The sequence below is a fragment of the Argopecten irradians genome, unplaced genomic scaffold, assembly GCF_041381155.1.
Source record: "Argopecten irradians isolate NY unplaced genomic scaffold, Ai_NY scaffold_0845, whole genome shotgun sequence".
NCBI lineage: Eukaryota > Metazoa > Mollusca > Bivalvia > Pectinida > Pectinidae > Argopecten > Argopecten irradians.
Genome location: NW_027188312.1, coordinates 7977 through 26432, shown reverse-complemented (window position 1 = coordinate 26432; position 18456 = coordinate 7977). Strand labels below are relative to the sequence as shown.

The 18456-nt window shown below is 35.9% G+C and overlaps 3 protein-coding genes across 3 annotated transcripts; all 3 read left to right on the top strand.

The window, feature by feature from the left end:
- Window positions 1-426: 426 nt before the first annotated feature.
- LOC138313689 (uncharacterized) lies at window positions 427-1020 on the top strand. Its single transcript, XM_069254029.1, has one exon. The coding sequence runs from the start codon at window positions 472-474 to the stop codon at window positions 1018-1020; it is 549 nt and encodes a 182-aa protein (XP_069110130.1). The 5' UTR covers window positions 427-471.
- A 27-nt stretch (window positions 1021-1047) lies between these two features.
- On the top strand, window positions 1048-3155 carry LOC138313690 (transcription initiation factor TFIID subunit 3-like). The gene is made up of 3 exons (XM_069254030.1): window positions 1048-1385; window positions 2098-2201; window positions 2453-3155. Exons 1-3 carry the CDS (start codon window positions 1083-1085, stop codon window positions 2601-2603), a joined length of 558 nt encoding a protein of 185 aa, XP_069110131.1. The 5' UTR covers window positions 1048-1082; the 3' UTR covers window positions 2604-3155.
- Window positions 3156-6633: 3478 nt separating this feature from the next.
- Window positions 6634-17240, top strand: LOC138313691 (uncharacterized). The gene is made up of 7 exons (XM_069254032.1): window positions 6634-6766; window positions 9341-9538; window positions 9862-10026; window positions 12148-12318; window positions 13335-13501; window positions 14012-14098; window positions 14970-17240. The coding sequence occupies exons 1-7, from the start codon at window positions 6634-6636 to the stop codon at window positions 15060-15062; spliced, it is 1014 nt and encodes a 337-aa protein (XP_069110133.1). The 3' UTR covers window positions 15063-17240.
- The last annotated feature ends 1216 nt before the right edge of the window (window positions 17241-18456 follow it).

The window sequence follows — 18456 nt, the reverse complement described above, 5'->3', positions numbered from 1 at the left end:
ACTCAAAAAAAAACCTAAAGCTTAAACAATAGGACAAAAACATATGAAACTTGCGCTTAAAACAATAGACAAAATAGAAACTTTAAAACATGGAAATATGACAAATTAACAGACTCAAAAAAAAACCTAAAGGGCCCTAAATTGGTTGTATTATCACGTTCAGCATCCATACACATTAGGAAAATAAAATCATAAACATTTATGATGACTTAAGCTTAAACAATTGACGAAACAGAAACTTGCTCAAAAACTTTAACATGAAATGGGACGCCGACGCTGACGCTGACGCCGGGATGACAACTTTAGCTCTCCCTATTCTTCAAATAGGCGAGCTAAAAAGGAAACTTGAGTTTTTTCACACTTTTGAAATTGATGTTATATTTGTGCTGTAATTTGATACACAATATCCAAATTGAAAAAAGTAATTTTATTGTTTGTAATGTACTCTGTTTTTGTAGGGTTATCAAACCTATGCCTCCTCTTCCATCGAGTCAGGAGAGGGGATCTGACTCGCCAAAGTCATCTAGCAGCAGTAAATCCAGTAAAAAAGAGGGTAAATCCAAAAAGGATGTTAGCCATATTGTGGTAAAGAAGGAGGCAGTGCCAGAAAAGTTACCTCCAACTCCACCAGCCATAGCCAGAACACCATCCCCAGCACCAGTCGCGGCCAAAACACCCTCACCTGTAAAGAAGACTCCTTCACCTGTTCCCATAAAACGTGAACCTTCTCCAGTACCTCCTCCAAAACCCGCAACTCCTGTTCCAACACCAAAATCTGCTATAACTGTACCGAAATTTGTAGGTTCAGATTCACCTGAGCGAAGTTCTTATGAAGGGCCACCTGTCCTCAAAATGGAGATGATTGAGGAACCACCAGTGTTGACACCACAACCCTCTCCCCGCCGCCACCAGACTCCAACACCACCTCCTGCCCGGAATCCAACTCCACCTAGAGTTTTCCTACCATTAAATCTTCTCCCGTTCCTAGTCCTAAACATTCCCCATCACCAAGCAGCGTGAATACTCCCCTTCCCCGCCCAGGGGTTAACTCCCCACCCACTTCAGCCTTCACCTCCAAGTCAATGTCATCCTCTCCGGTGAAGACGCCTTCACCTTCTCGGACCCGTACACCTTCCCCAATTCCTTCACTTCCTCCGTCACCAATACATCAGCCCTCACCATCTCCAACACCTACGAAGCCGCCAACACCATCCCCTACTCCCACACCAGCACACTCTCCTTCTCCGGGTCCTCTGGTCATCAAGGAAGCCCCTGTTATCCCACCGATGCCACCACCATCCATTGGAACTGCATCACAGGCCGCTGTGTCTGCCAAGACAGCCCTGCAAAGAACTGTCACATCAGAGACAATTGGAAGCTTCATCGTAAGTTATCCTTCTGGTCAAACATATTTCATAAATGTAAAATGTCAATCTGATTAAAATACAGATCCTTATTATCACTACCTTTGATAAGAGGATCTGAGAACATCCAATTAGGGGTCACGTCAAGATGACCTTTTGAAATGGCCAATCAACTTGGCACTGCCAGAATCTTGACTTGGGACGAAAGAGTTTGAAAAAGCTGTCTAAATTATTTTCGTGTATGTAGTCATCTCGCCCGAAGTGCACAACAAAGCTAATTGCATATGTTTACTGGGACGAAAAGACGATTTCAATTGGACGAAAAGACGATTTCAATTGATGTTGTAAGGTGTAGAAACTGCATGTGTTCTGAAGTACACATGGTATAAAGGTCACCTGGACGTGACCCCTTATGGGATATTGTCAGATTCTCTATTGAACAGAGTGGTTATAAGGATCTGTGTTTTAATCAGATTGGTAAAATGTAGGAGATAAAAACAAATAAAGTCTTTTTTTCATAGTTTCACCATTTTAGGATAAGTATGATAAAGTTTTTGTCTCTGTGGAAAGAAAATTTGCTAATATGGTGATAATAGTTCAGTTAATCAGTTACTACTACATATTACTGATGAAATAATTATCTGAGTAACATCACACTTTCTCCACTACATGTACATTGGTGTGTGGGTTTTGTCACCTGATTCAAGTTAATCTATTAAATGTATCATTTCAGGATGCTTCATCAGGAGAAAAGATCTGGATCTGTCCCGCTTGTAAACGACAAGACGATGGCAGTCCGATGGTTGGTTGTGATATCTGTGACGACTGGTATCATTGGTAAGAGATAACTTAAATAACATCTTAAATAGTGAAAATATGACCCAATGATTAAAACAACAAAACTCATTTTTTTGCTCTGATTCAAGTATATCTTCATTTTCTTTCATTATTGTCATTGTTATAGAACCGATCAATTGTTTTGCTTTTATTGTGTTTTGTTAATTCCTCAAATAAGAATAAAATTCTGAATTAAAGGGTTGTTTCTTATAGGGAATATGTAATGTTGATGGATGTTTCTTCCTTTGTAGGGAATGTATCGGGATTAACAAGGAACCAGAAGAAGACAGTTGGTATTGTAACAAGTGTGTAGCCCCTACAAGGAAACCTTCCAAACGTGGGCGGGGTAGTGGGCGTGGCAGAGGAAGAGGTCGAGGCAGGAAAAAATCTCTCAAAGACTGATGTTATAGGACTCGAGGGGACATGTTGCTATCATTTAATTATCAAAACCAAAAGGCATGATGGAATATTGATGTAGAATTTAATTTTAAACACGGAAAATATTTTAGTAGAATTTAAACGGGATGGTGCTCAACTACAAAATAACTATAATTGATGACTCAACACTATAGTATAGTGTAATACATTGATGTATATGGATAATGCCGATTTTTTATTTATATAAGGCTTTTGGTGCATGTAAAGATGCAAGAAGAAATAACAAGGTGCACATTTAGCATGGTTTCGATATAAAATAAAATTAGTTTTGTTTACAATTTACTAAAAATCCAAAGGATCAATTTATCTAGAATTCTAATTCATGAGTAACAGGCACATGTAACATAGATTCAGAATGGTGATGCTTTGTTGGAATTCCTACCAGGAAATCTCAATATCCATTTTGAAATGCCCCCATCCAGTGAATTTATTTTTCCCCCAAAAAAATTCAACCTGTATGAATTTTACCGAATGATTTGCTTGTATGTTTCCCATTGTTGGTATTTATTACATGTATATGGCCAGCTGTTTTTCATATTGAAAAGTCTGTTTCTATAAATTTTGTGGTACATTTCTTCTATTAAATTACTCTTGTAGTACATTTCTTGCACTATTTTAATTACTTTTACATTATGTTTAACAATTTAATTACTTTGATTTAGATGTAAATTTCTGATGTTAAACCACATTGAAGTTCATTTCCTAAATTTAATCAATTTCTTTCATTAAACTACTAAGTACATATGAATTACCAGGTGTAAAGTTATGAGTCTACGAAAGCTTCTTTAAAATATCAACAAACATGCAGATTCTTGTATATTACAGAGTTATCTGCCCTTGTGTGTTGAAACTGATTGTTAGGCCATGTATTTAGGAGTGTAAGATAATATTTCAGAGAAAAACAATATAATTTTTTACTCCCACAGTAAAGATATTACAATGCATACCTACCAACAAGGGAGACAACTCTGCAGTATGTAAAAACGGAAGTTTTCTGTCTGTAGACAGCCATCTGTTAAAATGTCTAGGTCTGGTGTATGAGTCAAAAGAAACTTTAGCTATTAAACCTGCTCAGATTGGTGTTCCAGCATCAACATTAAACAAGTTAGATAATTACATTATATTTACTTTTCAATCATGCAATTATATTGTTAAGAAGATAATTTAATTCTTAATAAATGTTTTCTTATGGAATCATTGAGTTTTTCCTACATTGTGCTATCCTTTCACAGGAAATTAGAAGGAAAGTCTGATTGTGTTCATTCGTATTTATTGAATTACAATTTGTTATTATTTTATAGTTTAGATATTTTCTCATTTTATTTACTATGAAGTTTCACTTTTAGGTAAAAAGTAAAATGAACTTCTTGATGATAAATTATCATGTATACCATTGTATTAAAATTGTATACAGTATCTTGTAATTGTTTTATTATTTTTTAGCCTTGTAAACAGGATATAGTAAATATATGGTGCTCAGTTTCTTCACCCCATGTCAGTACAACTACAGTACAGTGTGATAAAAGAATGGAAACAGCAAGAGATCCTTGCACATTATTGGTCACTATTGAGTTCTAAATTATTAAAAGCAAAAGTTAATTATTTGTCCCACCTTTTAACTGCTTGCTGTTTGTACATTTTACATTTGATCTAAGTTCTCCAAATCTCTTTGTTTACTACATTAGGCCAAAAAAATGTCTGTATAGGGTTACCCTGCCGACCGACCCCAATTTTTTACCCCTGACCCTAATTTTTTTCCACTTTCTACGAAAAAATATTAAAAAGTCGGGATTTTGATCACGGACTCCGGATCCGGCCATCATTTTAGAGTGGAAAACACAAAAAAAAATCCGACCGACCGACCGACCCTATTTTTTTTGCCAATGTAACCCAAAACAAACATATTTTTTTGGCCTTATCTGATAAGTAATTACAGTCATTTTATTTTAAGAAACTTGGTAGTGCTTAGCGTGCTACAGACAAATTATCAGGTCTAATTAAGACTCTAATTAAGGAGATGATGTTCAAAGATTTGAATTTATTCCACCATTTTGACTTTGAATGAAGGCCAACGTCATTCATATAAACAAGCCAATTAACAGTTCACTGGATCTGTCCCTACATGAGAATAACCATTTTGAGGTTTGATTCCTGAGACTTTAAATGAAGATCGATTTAAAAATGTCTAAAAATTGGTAACCCCCTTGTAATTTGCATGAACCCTGTCCCAATATCGAGGACCCTTGAACACAGAAAAACCACCATACCCCGGTATATGCTGACCTTCCGCCTGCCAATTTCTATGTTCTATGCCAAATAAGCTGGACTTAAGCGTTGAGAGTGGTACCATGTGCATGAAAGATCCCTAACATGCTAGGAAACTATTTTTTGACTTCAACTGAGGTAACATGCCACGTCTATACATTTAATCACCAAGAAGTACGTGTTAGTCATCTTTGTCTCCGTGGCAATGAATATGATGGTGAAATATGTGGAAACGACGAGTAGCAGGACATGGATGAAAAGCAAGTAAATGTACGGTATGTGGTAAAACCTTTAATCAGAGCTTTCAATGGATGACACGTAGTCAGCACGAAGACGGCTGACGAAGCGATCAGTTGTCAATCATACATTTGAGTTTGGAGAAGACATATTCCGAATTGTGTCTGAGTAACCAGTGAAAAAGTCTTGATAACTTCATTCAAAGGCTCCTTAATATTGCCACCAAGGATGTGTATAGTGAAGAAAAGTGGATGGGCACTATAGACAGAAATGGTGTGCGCGGGAATATTCAAGACCTGGATTTTATCAACATCGGATACTACCAACGGATCAACTTCGTCCGACCACGTCAATGACAGAAAATCACAAGGTCATCAAGAAAAGAGTTTTAATAGTTATGCGTTGAGCCCAGCAAAGCTGCTAATTAAGGTGAAAGAAGCAAAGGTGGACATAAGATTTGGGAGAAAATGGAGAAGAGGACGTGAGAATGAAGCAAACTAAATATAACAACAAGGCCAAGGTCATGAAACTGCTACGAATGAGGAGAACGTAGAAGGTTAAATACAGAAGGAAGTACTCCTGATGGAAGAACAAGCAGGGGAACAGTCCTGACAAACAGCATGAAGAAGCAGGGCAGTTTACTAAAGAACACTGTGCACACACTGGTGACCGTTAATATGTATTACGGTCATCAAAGATGGATGCCGACGAAATATGTAAGGTTTTTCGGTTTTTGGCTGATTTATGATGGTTTAAGATGACGTTGACCAGTTTTCTATAGCTCTTCCGAGGAAGAGTTTAACCTGCTGTATCTGAAAACATATCGGTTTACACAGTAAGGTGTATGCTTGAAAGAAGCACCTACATGGAGCGATATCTGGTTCATGAGATGACACAGAGACTGTAATCTAGCTGAAATCAGTGTGTGCCGTATTACCTTCATCAACAAACTTAGTAGCATGTGGGATGACAGATGTGCACCAATTTGCAGACTTTGTGATAACCAGCAAATGTAAAGCATGATTCTGTCTTTTATAGCTCAACATGTGTTGACTGATGGGCGCTTACTAAATAAGTATTAAGCTATCCGGGCAAGATGGCAGTAGAGGCGTCGTAAACTGGATAGTGTATTTAAATATGTTCTAATTATGGACACCCCAAAGAAAGGGCAAATGGATGGGGTGGCGAGGGAGAGCAAATAAATGTTTGTGTGGGCATTACGTAAGTGAATGTATAGAGTACCAAAAAGGCAAGGTGGATGATAGTGTAAACTACTTAGTTACGGGCCTGAAGAATTGGCAGGAGACGAGTCCGAGCATATATTAGACGAGTCTGGATTGCTAGTTTACACAAGACGAATAACGGGAAACAATCTCAATAGGCTAAAATAGTGTTTCTTCATTTAGTCTTTGTGTCGTACCATATACATAGGTAGTTGTGAGTTTCTTGACGTGGACAAATAAAAGCTGGGAAAATATAAGAACGGGCGTGGATGGCGCCAAAGAAAGGAAGCGGGACAGGAGTATCTGGTAGCAGAGAAGATGGAAAGTATGGTGCCTTCAACTGGACTTGGGATGCCGAGTGTTGTGAGGCAAGTGGATGTGGAGGAGCCCTACGAATCATCGGTATAACTGGTTCAGAGAGTTGGGTGTTGACAGTATCTCTGTGCAGAAAAGCAGAAATAGTTTCATTGTGACTGTGGAAAGATGTGGAAATGAGTAACATAAGTAGGACCTATTATGTATGAACATTACTAAGGAAACATACCTAATGTGTTGCAACGATCCTAGATTGGCGGATAGCTGAGTGGTCTCGGGTAGGTCTTGATCACCTCAGTCGACGCACCTCTAGAGACTATGTGTACAGCTCCCAAAACAATCGAGGAAGGAGATCCACCTTGATGTCGGAGACCAGTGATGCACTCAACTAACCTCACAGAATGGTAGCTCTAGCGAAATACAATAAAGCATGTTTTTGGGCGGGAGATGATCTAATACGTGTTTGTATTGGTGAGTTCCTTTGTTCATAGATGCAAGAAAATTCGTGTGCTACGGGCCTCTTACTGTTCATTAATGTGACAATCTCGTTTGTTTAATTAAACTTTTACAAACTAAGTTCTGTCAGCTCCCCTATGATAAAAAGAATCTTATTAGGATAATACTTTGGTTGCCCTGATTGTTGTATGGACTCCAGATAAAGTTTAGAAGATCCCTGTACATGTGTATTTGCGCTACATTCTCGCGAACGTGTCAATTTTTAAATGTCTTTCCTTGGTTGTAACGAGATTTACGTCATATACCACAACTTTATGCAAAGTACTAGGGAAGCATAATAGTAATGGATGATAATAGTATAAATTACTAACTAAACCCACATTAAGTAAATTGTAACAACTTTGGTGTAAAGTTTATAAACTTCTACTACAATGGAGAATCTCAGGAAATCGTATTTAAGTATGGTCTTGAACTTAAATGCAGCGCTCATTTCGCGGGGCTGATACATTTGAAAATGAACTTTCATTAACCATTCCTTGACTACTCGATTTCACTCGCTTCTTGATTTGCTGCTGTGATAACGGCTATACATCCCTCTGATCAATGTATTTTCGTTTGAATCTTATTTATTGGGTCGTCGTTTAATTATGTATCATTCTGTCATTTTGGCTCTTTTTTTCTTTTTTGGCGTTCTTTTATTTGGTTTTAATTGTTTTGTATCTTTTTTTTTTTTTTTTTTTTTAATTTCTTTTTATATATTTATCGTGCTTGTATTCCTAAATTAATTGAGCTGTGTGCAGCTACGTAAAACTAATATACGTTAGTTATTGATATACTCGTACGATCTTTGTGAGAGTAGTAATGCTATCGATTGGTTCGTTGATATTTCAACAAAGCTTTCACAACTAATATTGTGTCTTGTGTCTGTTACAATGGAGAGACCAATGACCTGTGTATTATATATTGAAATACTATCAAAGATGTTCTTCTAACGAGACTGTAACATGTCCGGATCGTTTGTACAGCTCTCGACTCTTCTCAATTCTTATTGGGATATCTATTAGTGTTACCGGTAAAGTTACTATTACTTTTATTAGTATTTGACTAATGTTCATAGAGCTGAATATATATCTATATATCTAGTAATATATATTAAAGTTGTTTGGATTTTCCTTTTTTATTCCAAAGAATAAAATGTGATGAAGATATTTTTATATTTTAGTAACTGACCAAATAAAACATACTAGCAGTTTACATTTTGTAATTTAAAATAATTTACTCTGATTGAAAAAAAAAAAAGAAAAACAATTTTACAAAATTCAAGGCGAATGATTGATCACTACATTAACATGCCTCATGCTTATCAGCCTTTGTAAATTAAGTTTGCCAGTCTTGTATTTTATTCAATGGTGTAACAAATAGACCTCGTTTATCGAGGTAAACAAATTTGGAAAATTATATTTGGTAAATACTTTTTTATATATGCCGCAACGATCTTTAAGTCATAGATAATTGTATATTTTCGCGAATTCGGCACAACGCCGCGGAAATGAAACGCGAAATGGCTTTATATGTTTATTATTTTATTTACATTTTATGGGCATTTTTAAGATAATAATTCGGCCTGAATGGCAGAAAAAAACTATATAACAAACAAAGATTGTCATTTTAAAATATTTCCACATTTTAAAAACATTTTTACCTAAATTCACATGGTATTGGTTTAAAAGTGTCTTATTTATCATATCAAGATGATCAAGATATAACAAGTGATTCGGGTGTGTAAATCGTGAGTTATCGTAGCCGATCTAATTTCATTTTCTAAGATCATTTTTAATTACATAACTGTACACCATCTTTCTTTCCCGTACGAATCTCGCGAACAATTTATTGAGAAAAAGTTCACAATTTTATTAAACTTTCATTCATTCAAAATTTATCTCCATGAATTTATTTTGAAACACAAATCGCGAAAAATTGGTCAGAAAAAAATCACAATTAAGTTCAACTTTTACTCGGCAAAATGTTTTCTCTGCGCACTTATTTTGAAATGTAAATCGCAAAAATTAGTAATCGTGAAAGCAAGTTAGTTTATTTTACTACACATGGTGTGGGGTCTTCTGTTCTAACATTAATTGTATTTAGTTCCAGTGACCGGGCAGGATGAATTGGTATCAACTTATTTCCAAGTTGTAAATAATGTAGACATCAATGCTCATACTAATTCCTGGATACGAGAAGAACCACTGATCCGGAACCAGATGAGGTGCGCTTCTCTGTGCGTGGCGAGCGCATGTGATTGCGCGTCCTTCACCTACGATAGCGTGACCGGTACCTGTTCCATGTTTACAAAGATACTGAATAGCGGAGGCGGGTCTAGCAAAGGTGCAAATAAACTCACAGGTACATTAAACATTTCTCTTGTTATTCAGACAAAACTTTTTTCACGAACAACCTGCTAGTATATTTATGATATAAATGAGCAGACCAGCTTGTAAAAAATAGTTTTGATTGATTTATTGCTCCAAACAAAAAATTCAGAACAAAAAAAAGATGACGCATAAAAGTTGAAATAAGGTTACTACTTAATTGTGTACAAAAGTATTATGCTTTTATTAATTTATAAATTCATATTTTCATGAAGGTTATCTTCATCCAAGTGTATTTACTCTGAAAAATATCCTTTTGCAATAAGACCGAAATATTGATGATTTTTTTTAAACTAGATTGTGTGACACCACAAATCATACAACATTCCGTCATAACTGATTATACCGGGTGTAACGCCACATATGAGTGTGATTTTGGCTACAACGCTACTGACTACAATGTCCTAACATGTCAGTCAAATGAGACCTGGACGCCCAGCAACTTCCACTGTGCTGAAATACGTAAGTAATAACAACCGAGAAAGTCTTGGAAGAGGGAAGGTAGTAATTTCCACTGTATTGAAATGAGTAGACAATATCAATTGAAGAAGTAAATTATTCTTTGCTGAAATATGTAATAACAACCAAAAATATATGGGGCTACCAACAACTTCTAACAATACACAATTGATTCATGTCTTTTCAGTCAACAGTCAAAACTATTTCCCGAGGTGTTAGGACCAACCCGATGAACTCCGGCCTCGGGAAACAGTTTATAGGGTTGGTCCCAACATCTTTGGAAAGAGCTTTGGCTGTTGACTGAAAAGGCATGAAACATTGTATTACTATACTGAAATAGAGAAGTGTAACAGGAGAGAAGAAAATGTAGCGGCCAGACCGGGATTCGAACATGGGCTCATTCGAACACTAGCTGAGTGCTCTACCGACTGAGCTACCTGGTCACCGATGATCGACCCAGTCTAATCCCGCTACAGAATTATATATGTAATATCAGTTGGAAGAGAACTGGGCCCAAGTACGTAGTTTCTACTGTCTGTGCGGGAATTCGTAAGCAATAACAACTGAAAGAGACCTAGGCACCCAGCAAATTATATTGTGTTGAAATACGAAGAAAGGAAATACAACCGAAAGATACCTGGGCCCCAGTAATTTCTGCTGTGCTTAAATACGCTGAAGTGGCAATGAAGTACCCGTGTTTTAGTGAGATCGTGATCAGCTTCTTGTTTTGTGCTGAAACATCTGTGTTTATTTGATTTGGGATCATCGACCTCTACTTTTGCTAATGTATGCGAGTATGGCATTTAGTACTCGAGAAATAGGATCTAGAAAATGCACGGCTAGACCAGGGTTCCAATTCGGGACAACCGAACACTAGCCGGGTGTTTACCGATTGAGCTACCTGTAAGAACAGTTACCTTTGACACATATCCAGAGCTCGATTGTCCCCATGTCAAGAATTTACCTCACCTAAAACAAAGTTTGCGATATGAGTGAGGGAAATGCGAGACAAGACCGGGAATTGAACCCTGGACCTTCAAACACTAGCTTGCGATTATACCTGGTCGCCGACGATCAATTTGAGCCAGGACCAGAACACCTATATATTGAAACTTTTGTAGAGCAATTTTTGTTATATATGACGTCATTTAGGCCTTATATCTGTATTTATGCGAGTTTAGTCCTTGGTGACCTTGTACTAAATACTGGACACAAATATTTAATGTATTCCATTGACAGCAGGAACGATATTCTAATACCTATAACAAAGACGTCTTGTTGTTACCATTAATTAAAGATCATTACTTAAATGATTTTTTCTTTTGGTGACATATGTATAATGTAAGAATGACCAATAGAAATTATTTTTCTCGGTGATTATATAAAATACATTGATATTCTTTTATATTATGGATGTTTTATCAATGAATTGTCGGTCACATACTCACGTGATCATGTCCCCAGAATAAGAAGGATTGAAATCAATATCTTTCAATTTTGGATTTAATATGGGAGCAATTATTAAAAGCTGTGGAAATATTGATAAGTAAATAAACATTGAATTATCTCTATTCAATATACAATTTTGATTAAATGTTATGTACTTGACATCGTGATATATCCATCAATTTACAAAATGTGTTTTAATTCGCAGACTCGGCTATGGAATTCCATTAAAGGTTTAACAAACCATTTCAGTGAACCTTTATTTATACTTCAGAATAATGCAATGCACGGCACTAAGTTTAGCTGGTAACAGATTAAAATAAATATTTATTTTCTCTTTTTAAAACATCATTTTATATATTTTATAGCGAGGCGTGGGGCAAGGGTTGTTGATGTTGCTGCTGTTGTATTTATTGATATTGTTGGCGGCGGCGCTCATTTATTAATTGTCCTTTCGCGTGAATTTTTTTTTTTTTGAGTTCCTATGGATTATGGTTATTATATAGATTCTTGCTTACTTGATATGTGTAATGACGTTTTTTTCTTATTTTAATAGACGAATGACAACCTATCAAAAATCAGCAAATATTCACTTTTTGTAGTCGTAGATTGCAAAATGTTGTAGCAAGTTATATGCTATATAAATGTTTGATTATCAACCTTATTTTTCTCTTCCAGCATGTCCGACCCCGCCACTACTTGACTTTGGTAACCCTAGTGTGACGACTCTCCAAGTAGGCGGTGTTGCCACGTATACCTGTGTGGCAGACTACATCAACAGGGGAGGAAATGTCGACACGCTTAACTGTCTCTTAGGAGGCACGTGGTTAGGGACCATTGATATGATATGTAAGTGTCCACCAGTTATTTCACATATTTATTGGCTACTGACATAAATTATCGTTACGGTTCTGTAGGTAGTGCATTAGAACTATACTGCCTCAAATTGCAAGGCCACAGAAGGCTGAGAAAGTGAATTTCTATTCTTCCTGAAAAATGACTTCTGTCTCCTGACGTTTCCCTTGACTTTGTATCTCTTTTGTCCTTCTCCATTGACTCAGGTTTTCTTTTAGCAATGGGTATTCAACTCGCCTAACACATGTAGAAATGAAAAATCATTGTACTTATATACGAAAAACAGAAGTAAGGATCCCGCATTTGGTCGCCTTTTACTATAATGCAACTTGCCTTCCTCATATGCCTTTATATTGTTTGCAAACTGGTGAATTTCTTTGGATCGTTTTCCTAGGAAATCCATTGATATTTGGTGATTTTATATAATTGAATGAAAATCCTTACTTATCAGTTCTTTCTTAACAAAGTTGACATCAGAAGTAGCTTTTATGTATCTTTCATACCTATCGGTGAAATACTGATTTATCCCATTCAATACACCTATGTTGTCTGAGGCTGTACTTTATGTACAGTTGCAGATTTCGGAATGGGGGAACATTGTAATCGCGAAATTGAAAATAAAAACGTCAAGATATGAGCAAAAACATTGTTATATGTGTATATGAAGGATTAATAGAATATTCACCTCTTTGAGAATGATACAAGAGAATATCAACCGGAGGGGTAAGATATTCTTGAGTTGTCAAACACGAGACTTTGAGATCTTCTGTATCCCCCCTTAGAGAGTGAAGGATTCTCTTACCCTGTGTACCACTTTGTATCTCAAGTGCAAATTGATAAAATTACGGATCTCCCTGTCTGGAGTAAGAGAAAGAGATATTCCACTCTCGGGATCACAAAATATTGTAAAACCCTCGGCAAGCCTCTGGTTTTACTACCTATTGTGACCCTCGGGTAAAATACCCCAATCCTTAATATCCACATATGAAAGTTTATGATTTCATTTCCAGGTAAACCTATAATCATCCGGTACACGTTTTACTGGACCACATCCGATGTTTTCTTTGCTGGTACGGATGCAACAGTCTGGGTGCGAATGTATGGAGCCTACGGGACAGAACAAGTAACTATGCCAACCAGTATGCAGTTTGAAGTAGGAATATCGGAATCGAATTGGGTAAATTAACTTCCTTTTATTTTATTTTTCTGATTGATTCCAACTCAGTATTTCCAATAAACGATATTGTTGCAGAGACGCAAAGTTTCGTTTCTTTGTGTAACTCGTCAGTCACCTTTCTATGTCTATTGGTTGCCCCATCGCATTACTTTGTTCATTTAATTCGTCGGCATATAAACTACATGTGTTTTTATAGAATTTACAACCTAGCTGTGATATTGTCTGGCTCAATCAATGTCCATTGCCATGTTTCATGTAGTCGGCCCATCGCATTGACAAGGTTAGATTATTTGTCCAATCGCCTTACTGTGTTTTAATAATTTGTCCAATCGGAATAATTAATGTTTAGAGAATTCATTTAATGTCCTTGCTGTATTTACTACATGTCTTGTCTAGATATTAGTAATTAGGCTATATCGTTTAATTATCACTGTTTGTAAAGATAATTAGTTGGCCAATTGCCTTGTCATATTTATTTGATTAATTTAACTATGTTTAAAATGTTTACAGATGAACTGGAACGATGTTGGACCCCTGACCAGAGTCGACATAGGTCACGACAATGGCGGAGCAAGTCCTGGATGGAAGTTACAAACGGTAATTAACAGTTATGAGAAATGAAACAATGACCCGTCTCATGTTTACGTTAATCCTGACTTATCTCCTCTATAATAATGAATCACAAATGTTCAATAACTAAGTTGAAAGCCAATCGATACTTATGAATAAACATTATAAGTCCATGTTCCCTGAGTGTCGAAATTTTTTAAGTAAACATGCTAGTGGTACGTATCATTAACACTATTATTTGTTCAATCTGATGCACTGGCCGTGTGGTTATAATGTCTCGACATATTACCACAAACCCTCCACCTCAGGGTTGCGAGTTCAAATTCATTTGGGTCAGTTGCAAGGTACTGACTCCGGCTTTCCTCCACCAACAAACCTGGTACGTCGTTAATGACCTTGGCTGTTAACAGGACGTTTTACTAATATAAACCAACCAAACTGATGTCCACAAGAGAAAATGTATGAGTAAAACACATCTACACGTAATATGCGTACATATGATTATTTGGAAATATAACTCGATGAAAACCGTTCTGATTCCTTGGCAAGCATCCTTTCATTTATGCTAACCATTAGCGGATACGACATATTGCCACAAGCCCTTCACCTCTGGGTCATCACCGTTGGATGCAGTTACCATGTACTGACCGATGGACGGTTTTTTGTCTCTGGGTACTAGCACATCCATAACTAATCTTAGAAGTTACGCCAATCAAAACCAAACCAAAAACAAAGTAAAATATATTATGATAATAATAGGATAAACATTAGTTCTTTTGATGTGTGTTTTTATTTCATAAAGAACAAACGAACTTCTGTTCATATTTCGTCTACATTTTTGTTTTAAACTGGAATTGATTATCGCCTATAAACTTTGATATTATTGTGTGTATTTCAGTTGACCATATCCATGGAGGGAATTGGGACTTACACCTTTAACCCCAATGCGTGGATAGAAACACCTGGACTACAAATCACTGTATACGTGTGAGGACGAATTCTAAGAGAACTGAACAATTTTTCCTGACGATAAGTCATGTTCTAGGTTTCACTCAGTCTTAGAGTATACCGGGTATTTTATCAATTACGGTAAAAAAGTGTCTCATTATTTTCTGAAATACATATATCATGGCCCAGTTTCATGAACATTTTTCAACTTTAAAGGATCCCCCCTCCATATGAAAGCACCGTTGTTGTAAAGTGAAATTCTAAGTTATGGAAACTTCCTTAAAATCTGCAGTGCTTTCCTTAAAGATGCTCCACCGCCGACAGAGCATAAACGATACTCATCACTTGAACAATAACTGGTGTTTCATCACATAAATGTATGTCTATTTTTTTTAACACAATAATCATATAAAATGATTTATTTTGCCTTTTGTGCATGCACAATCAGTATTTCATTCCATATAGGACATAATGCGATGTAATTTTTCGGAACGCCAATTATTTTTGATATTTTTAATTTGAAGTAAAATTTGAAGCTAAAATTTTTCAATGGAGGTAATAGTGTAAAGTAAGTAACTTTTAACTGAAGAAAAATACTTATTCGTCTGCTCCTGTTTTTATTGAGAAAAAATACTACAGTATTACCCCTCTTATTTGAACTTGCATCCCTCAAATACCCCCATTCGTCGAACTGATCGCATGGTCCCGACCGTGCCCTGATATAATCTATGTAATAAAACCCCGGATAGCTCGACCTGCTATTCGTCGAATACCCCTCATTCCTCGAACAGAAATATATTCCCTTCCTGTCAAATGCATAGTAAAGAAACCATCTATTCGTTGAACAGATATTCGGCCCTTGAATTGTTTTATAAATACATGTGTCGCAAACGACTTCACCAATCAAGGGTATATATCACGGTCCGTGTTTATACAGGTGTTGTGTCAAGCCCTTGGGTATTAATGGATGAACGGTAACAGCAACACCTATCTGCAGTTGTCGTTAATTTGTTGTTAGTAATTTAAATTGCATACCAGTATTTCAAAACATGCATTTAAACAATGCTTCTATCGTATGGATGAGTAAGTTGTCAATTGGATTTTAATAGAAAATGCGAATTTGTCCTAACGAGGCACGGCTCCGTATTTCGTTATGTTTTCGGTATTCAATTCCAATCCTACTGTTGCTAACCTATTTAATGTTTTAGTTTAAGTTAAGGTTGAAAGGACAGAGCTCATCCATCATTAGCAATTTTTACAGTGCTAATGCATTATTTTTAAATCATTTAATCAACAGCGAATTGGCGAATTTTTATCAATATGCTGCACTTGACATTCACCATGCCTCATTTGCACTTCAAATTCTCTTCAGCACTTCACAACGTGCATTTAAAAGAAATACACATTTTATTAACATTACGATTGAAAATCACCGTTATAAATATTTCAAATGCTGGAAAACAATACTGAATTCGTTATTGACATAGAAGGTTTGTCATAGACTGTGGCAATTTTCAGCATTTCACAACGTGCAATTTTATAAAATACACATTTTATTAACATTACGATTGAAAATAACCGTTATGGATATTTTAAATGCTAGAAAACAATACTTTTTACGTTATTGACATACAAGGTTTGTCACAGACTGTGGAAATTTTCAGCATTTCACAACGTGCAATTTTATAAAATACACATTTTATTAACATTACGATTGAATATCGCCCTTATAAATATTTTAAATGCTGGAAAACAATACTTCAAACATTATTGACATGCAAGGTTCGTCACAGACTGTGGCCTACTTCTGAGTACCGATGGCCAACCTCGGATGAGTTGAATACCCTGCATTCCTCAAACTATGGACCTGGCCCCCTGCAGTTCGAGTTAAAGGGGGTTTACTGTATTTGTCTGTGGTGGAGCATCGCTAATGTAAAAGAATATTCGTGAAGCTGGGCCCATGGCAAATATTTCATGTTTAATAAAAACATATGCCGTCTATCTCTATGTCTGGTATTGTAAGAAATGCAGCGGAGATAAGATAAACAGGATAGTTAAAATTATTTACACTATATGTGTTTATTACTGAATTTGACAAAGTCCGAGTCAAAGTTCAATAAGTAAAGCGGCGAATGCATTTGCATTGCATACTGTATGTGGCGTACTGTTACACCACCGAATGGGATTCCTAATAAAGAAGGCCTGTGTTCTTTTTTCCTTATTCTTTTTGGGTTTTTTTTTTTTTTTTTTTTTTATGTAATTAGGGTTTGGCTGTTTGAAACTTGTCTGTTCTATTGATAATATCAGCATTGACTTCGAGTTGTCTCTTCTGAAATGTCTTTCTTTATTAATTTAGATGTATATAAAGATTTAGGTATGCAAGTTTGATTGAGGAAACGATTTGCTGACTGCTTCATGTTTTTCAATTGTAATGGTTAATGTTTATATCGCTTGTTTTGTCATACTTTGTAGAAATTATATTGTTTGCGTAAATGATTTTACAGAAGCATAATAAAAATTCAGCTCAAAATATCTCTTGTCATAAAAGCTAAAATGAATAAAGATGTATTTTAAAATTACAGTCCAATATATTTTGTTGCTTGATACATAGAATCTTATTAGGCCATGGGCTAGGAGGGTCCCACATGCACCCCCCCCCCCCCCCCAAACCTCCGAACCAATATTTTTCTGAACCCTTATGACCCACTGATCACAAATCCAAATGTTAACATTGCATAAGTTGGGATGAACTTCCGGTTATGACGTCATCAAGATGGCCGCCATCTCGAATTTCACTAAAAATTGAAAAATAGTCATAACATTAACATTTTTCAACTGAAGTAGACAAATGAGGTATCAAAATGACCACAATAGAACAACAAATACATATCACGACCAAAAAAATCCAATATATGTAGTGATTTCTACGCAGGAAATGAAAAAATCGGATTTAAAGCTCAAAAATGGTGATTTTTCAGCAATTTTTTTATATTTTGTTTGACGCAGCAAAAATGTTTCCCAACAACAATCTATTATTTCTAATAAGTTTTTTGACCACTTATCAATCAGTTTAAACAACAACAAGAACAAAAACCTATGTTAACATTGTATAGGTTCCGGTTATGACGTCATCAAGATGGCCACCATCTCGAATTTCACTAAAAAATGAAGAATAGTCATAACACTGATATTTTTCAACTAAAGTAGACAAATGTGGTATCAAAATGACCACAATAGAACGACAAATACATATCAGGACCAAATAATCCAATATGTTTAGTGATTTGTACGGAAAAAATAAAAAAATAAGCTTTTAAGCTCAAAATGGTGATTTTTCAGCAATTTTTTCATACTTGGCTTGACGCAGCAGAAATGTTTCCCAACAACAAATTATTACTCGTAATCAGTTATTTAAACTCCTATCAATCAGTAAAAAC

Excerpts from the sequence above, each read along its gene's own strand:
- LOC138313689 (XM_069254029.1), top strand. The coding sequence starts at position 472 with ATGCCTCCTCTTCCATCGAGTCAGGAGAGGGGATCTGACTCGCCAAAG.
- LOC138313690 (XM_069254030.1), top strand. The coding sequence starts at position 1,083 with ATGTCATCCTCTCCGGTGAAGACGCCTTCACCTTCTCGGACCCGTACA. Across the intron at positions 1,386-2,097 it reads AGACAATTGGAAGCTTCATC|GATGCTTCATCAGGAGAAAA; the intron begins GTAAGTTATCCT and ends GTATCATTTCAG. Across the intron at positions 2,202-2,452 it reads TGTGACGACTGGTATCATTG|GGAATGTATCGGGATTAACA; the intron begins GTAAGAGATAAC and ends CTTCCTTTGTAG.
- LOC138313691 (XM_069254032.1), top strand. The coding sequence starts at position 6,634 with ATGGCGCCAAAGAAAGGAAGCGGGACAGGAGTATCTGGTAGCAGAGAA. Across the intron at positions 10,027-12,147 it reads CTTCCACTGTGCTGAAATAC|CATGTCCGACCCCGCCACTA; the intron begins GTAAGTAATAAC and ends TTTCTCTTCCAG. Across the intron at positions 13,502-14,011 it reads GAATATCGGAATCGAATTGG|ATGAACTGGAACGATGTTGG; the intron begins GTAAATTAACTT and ends AAATGTTTACAG.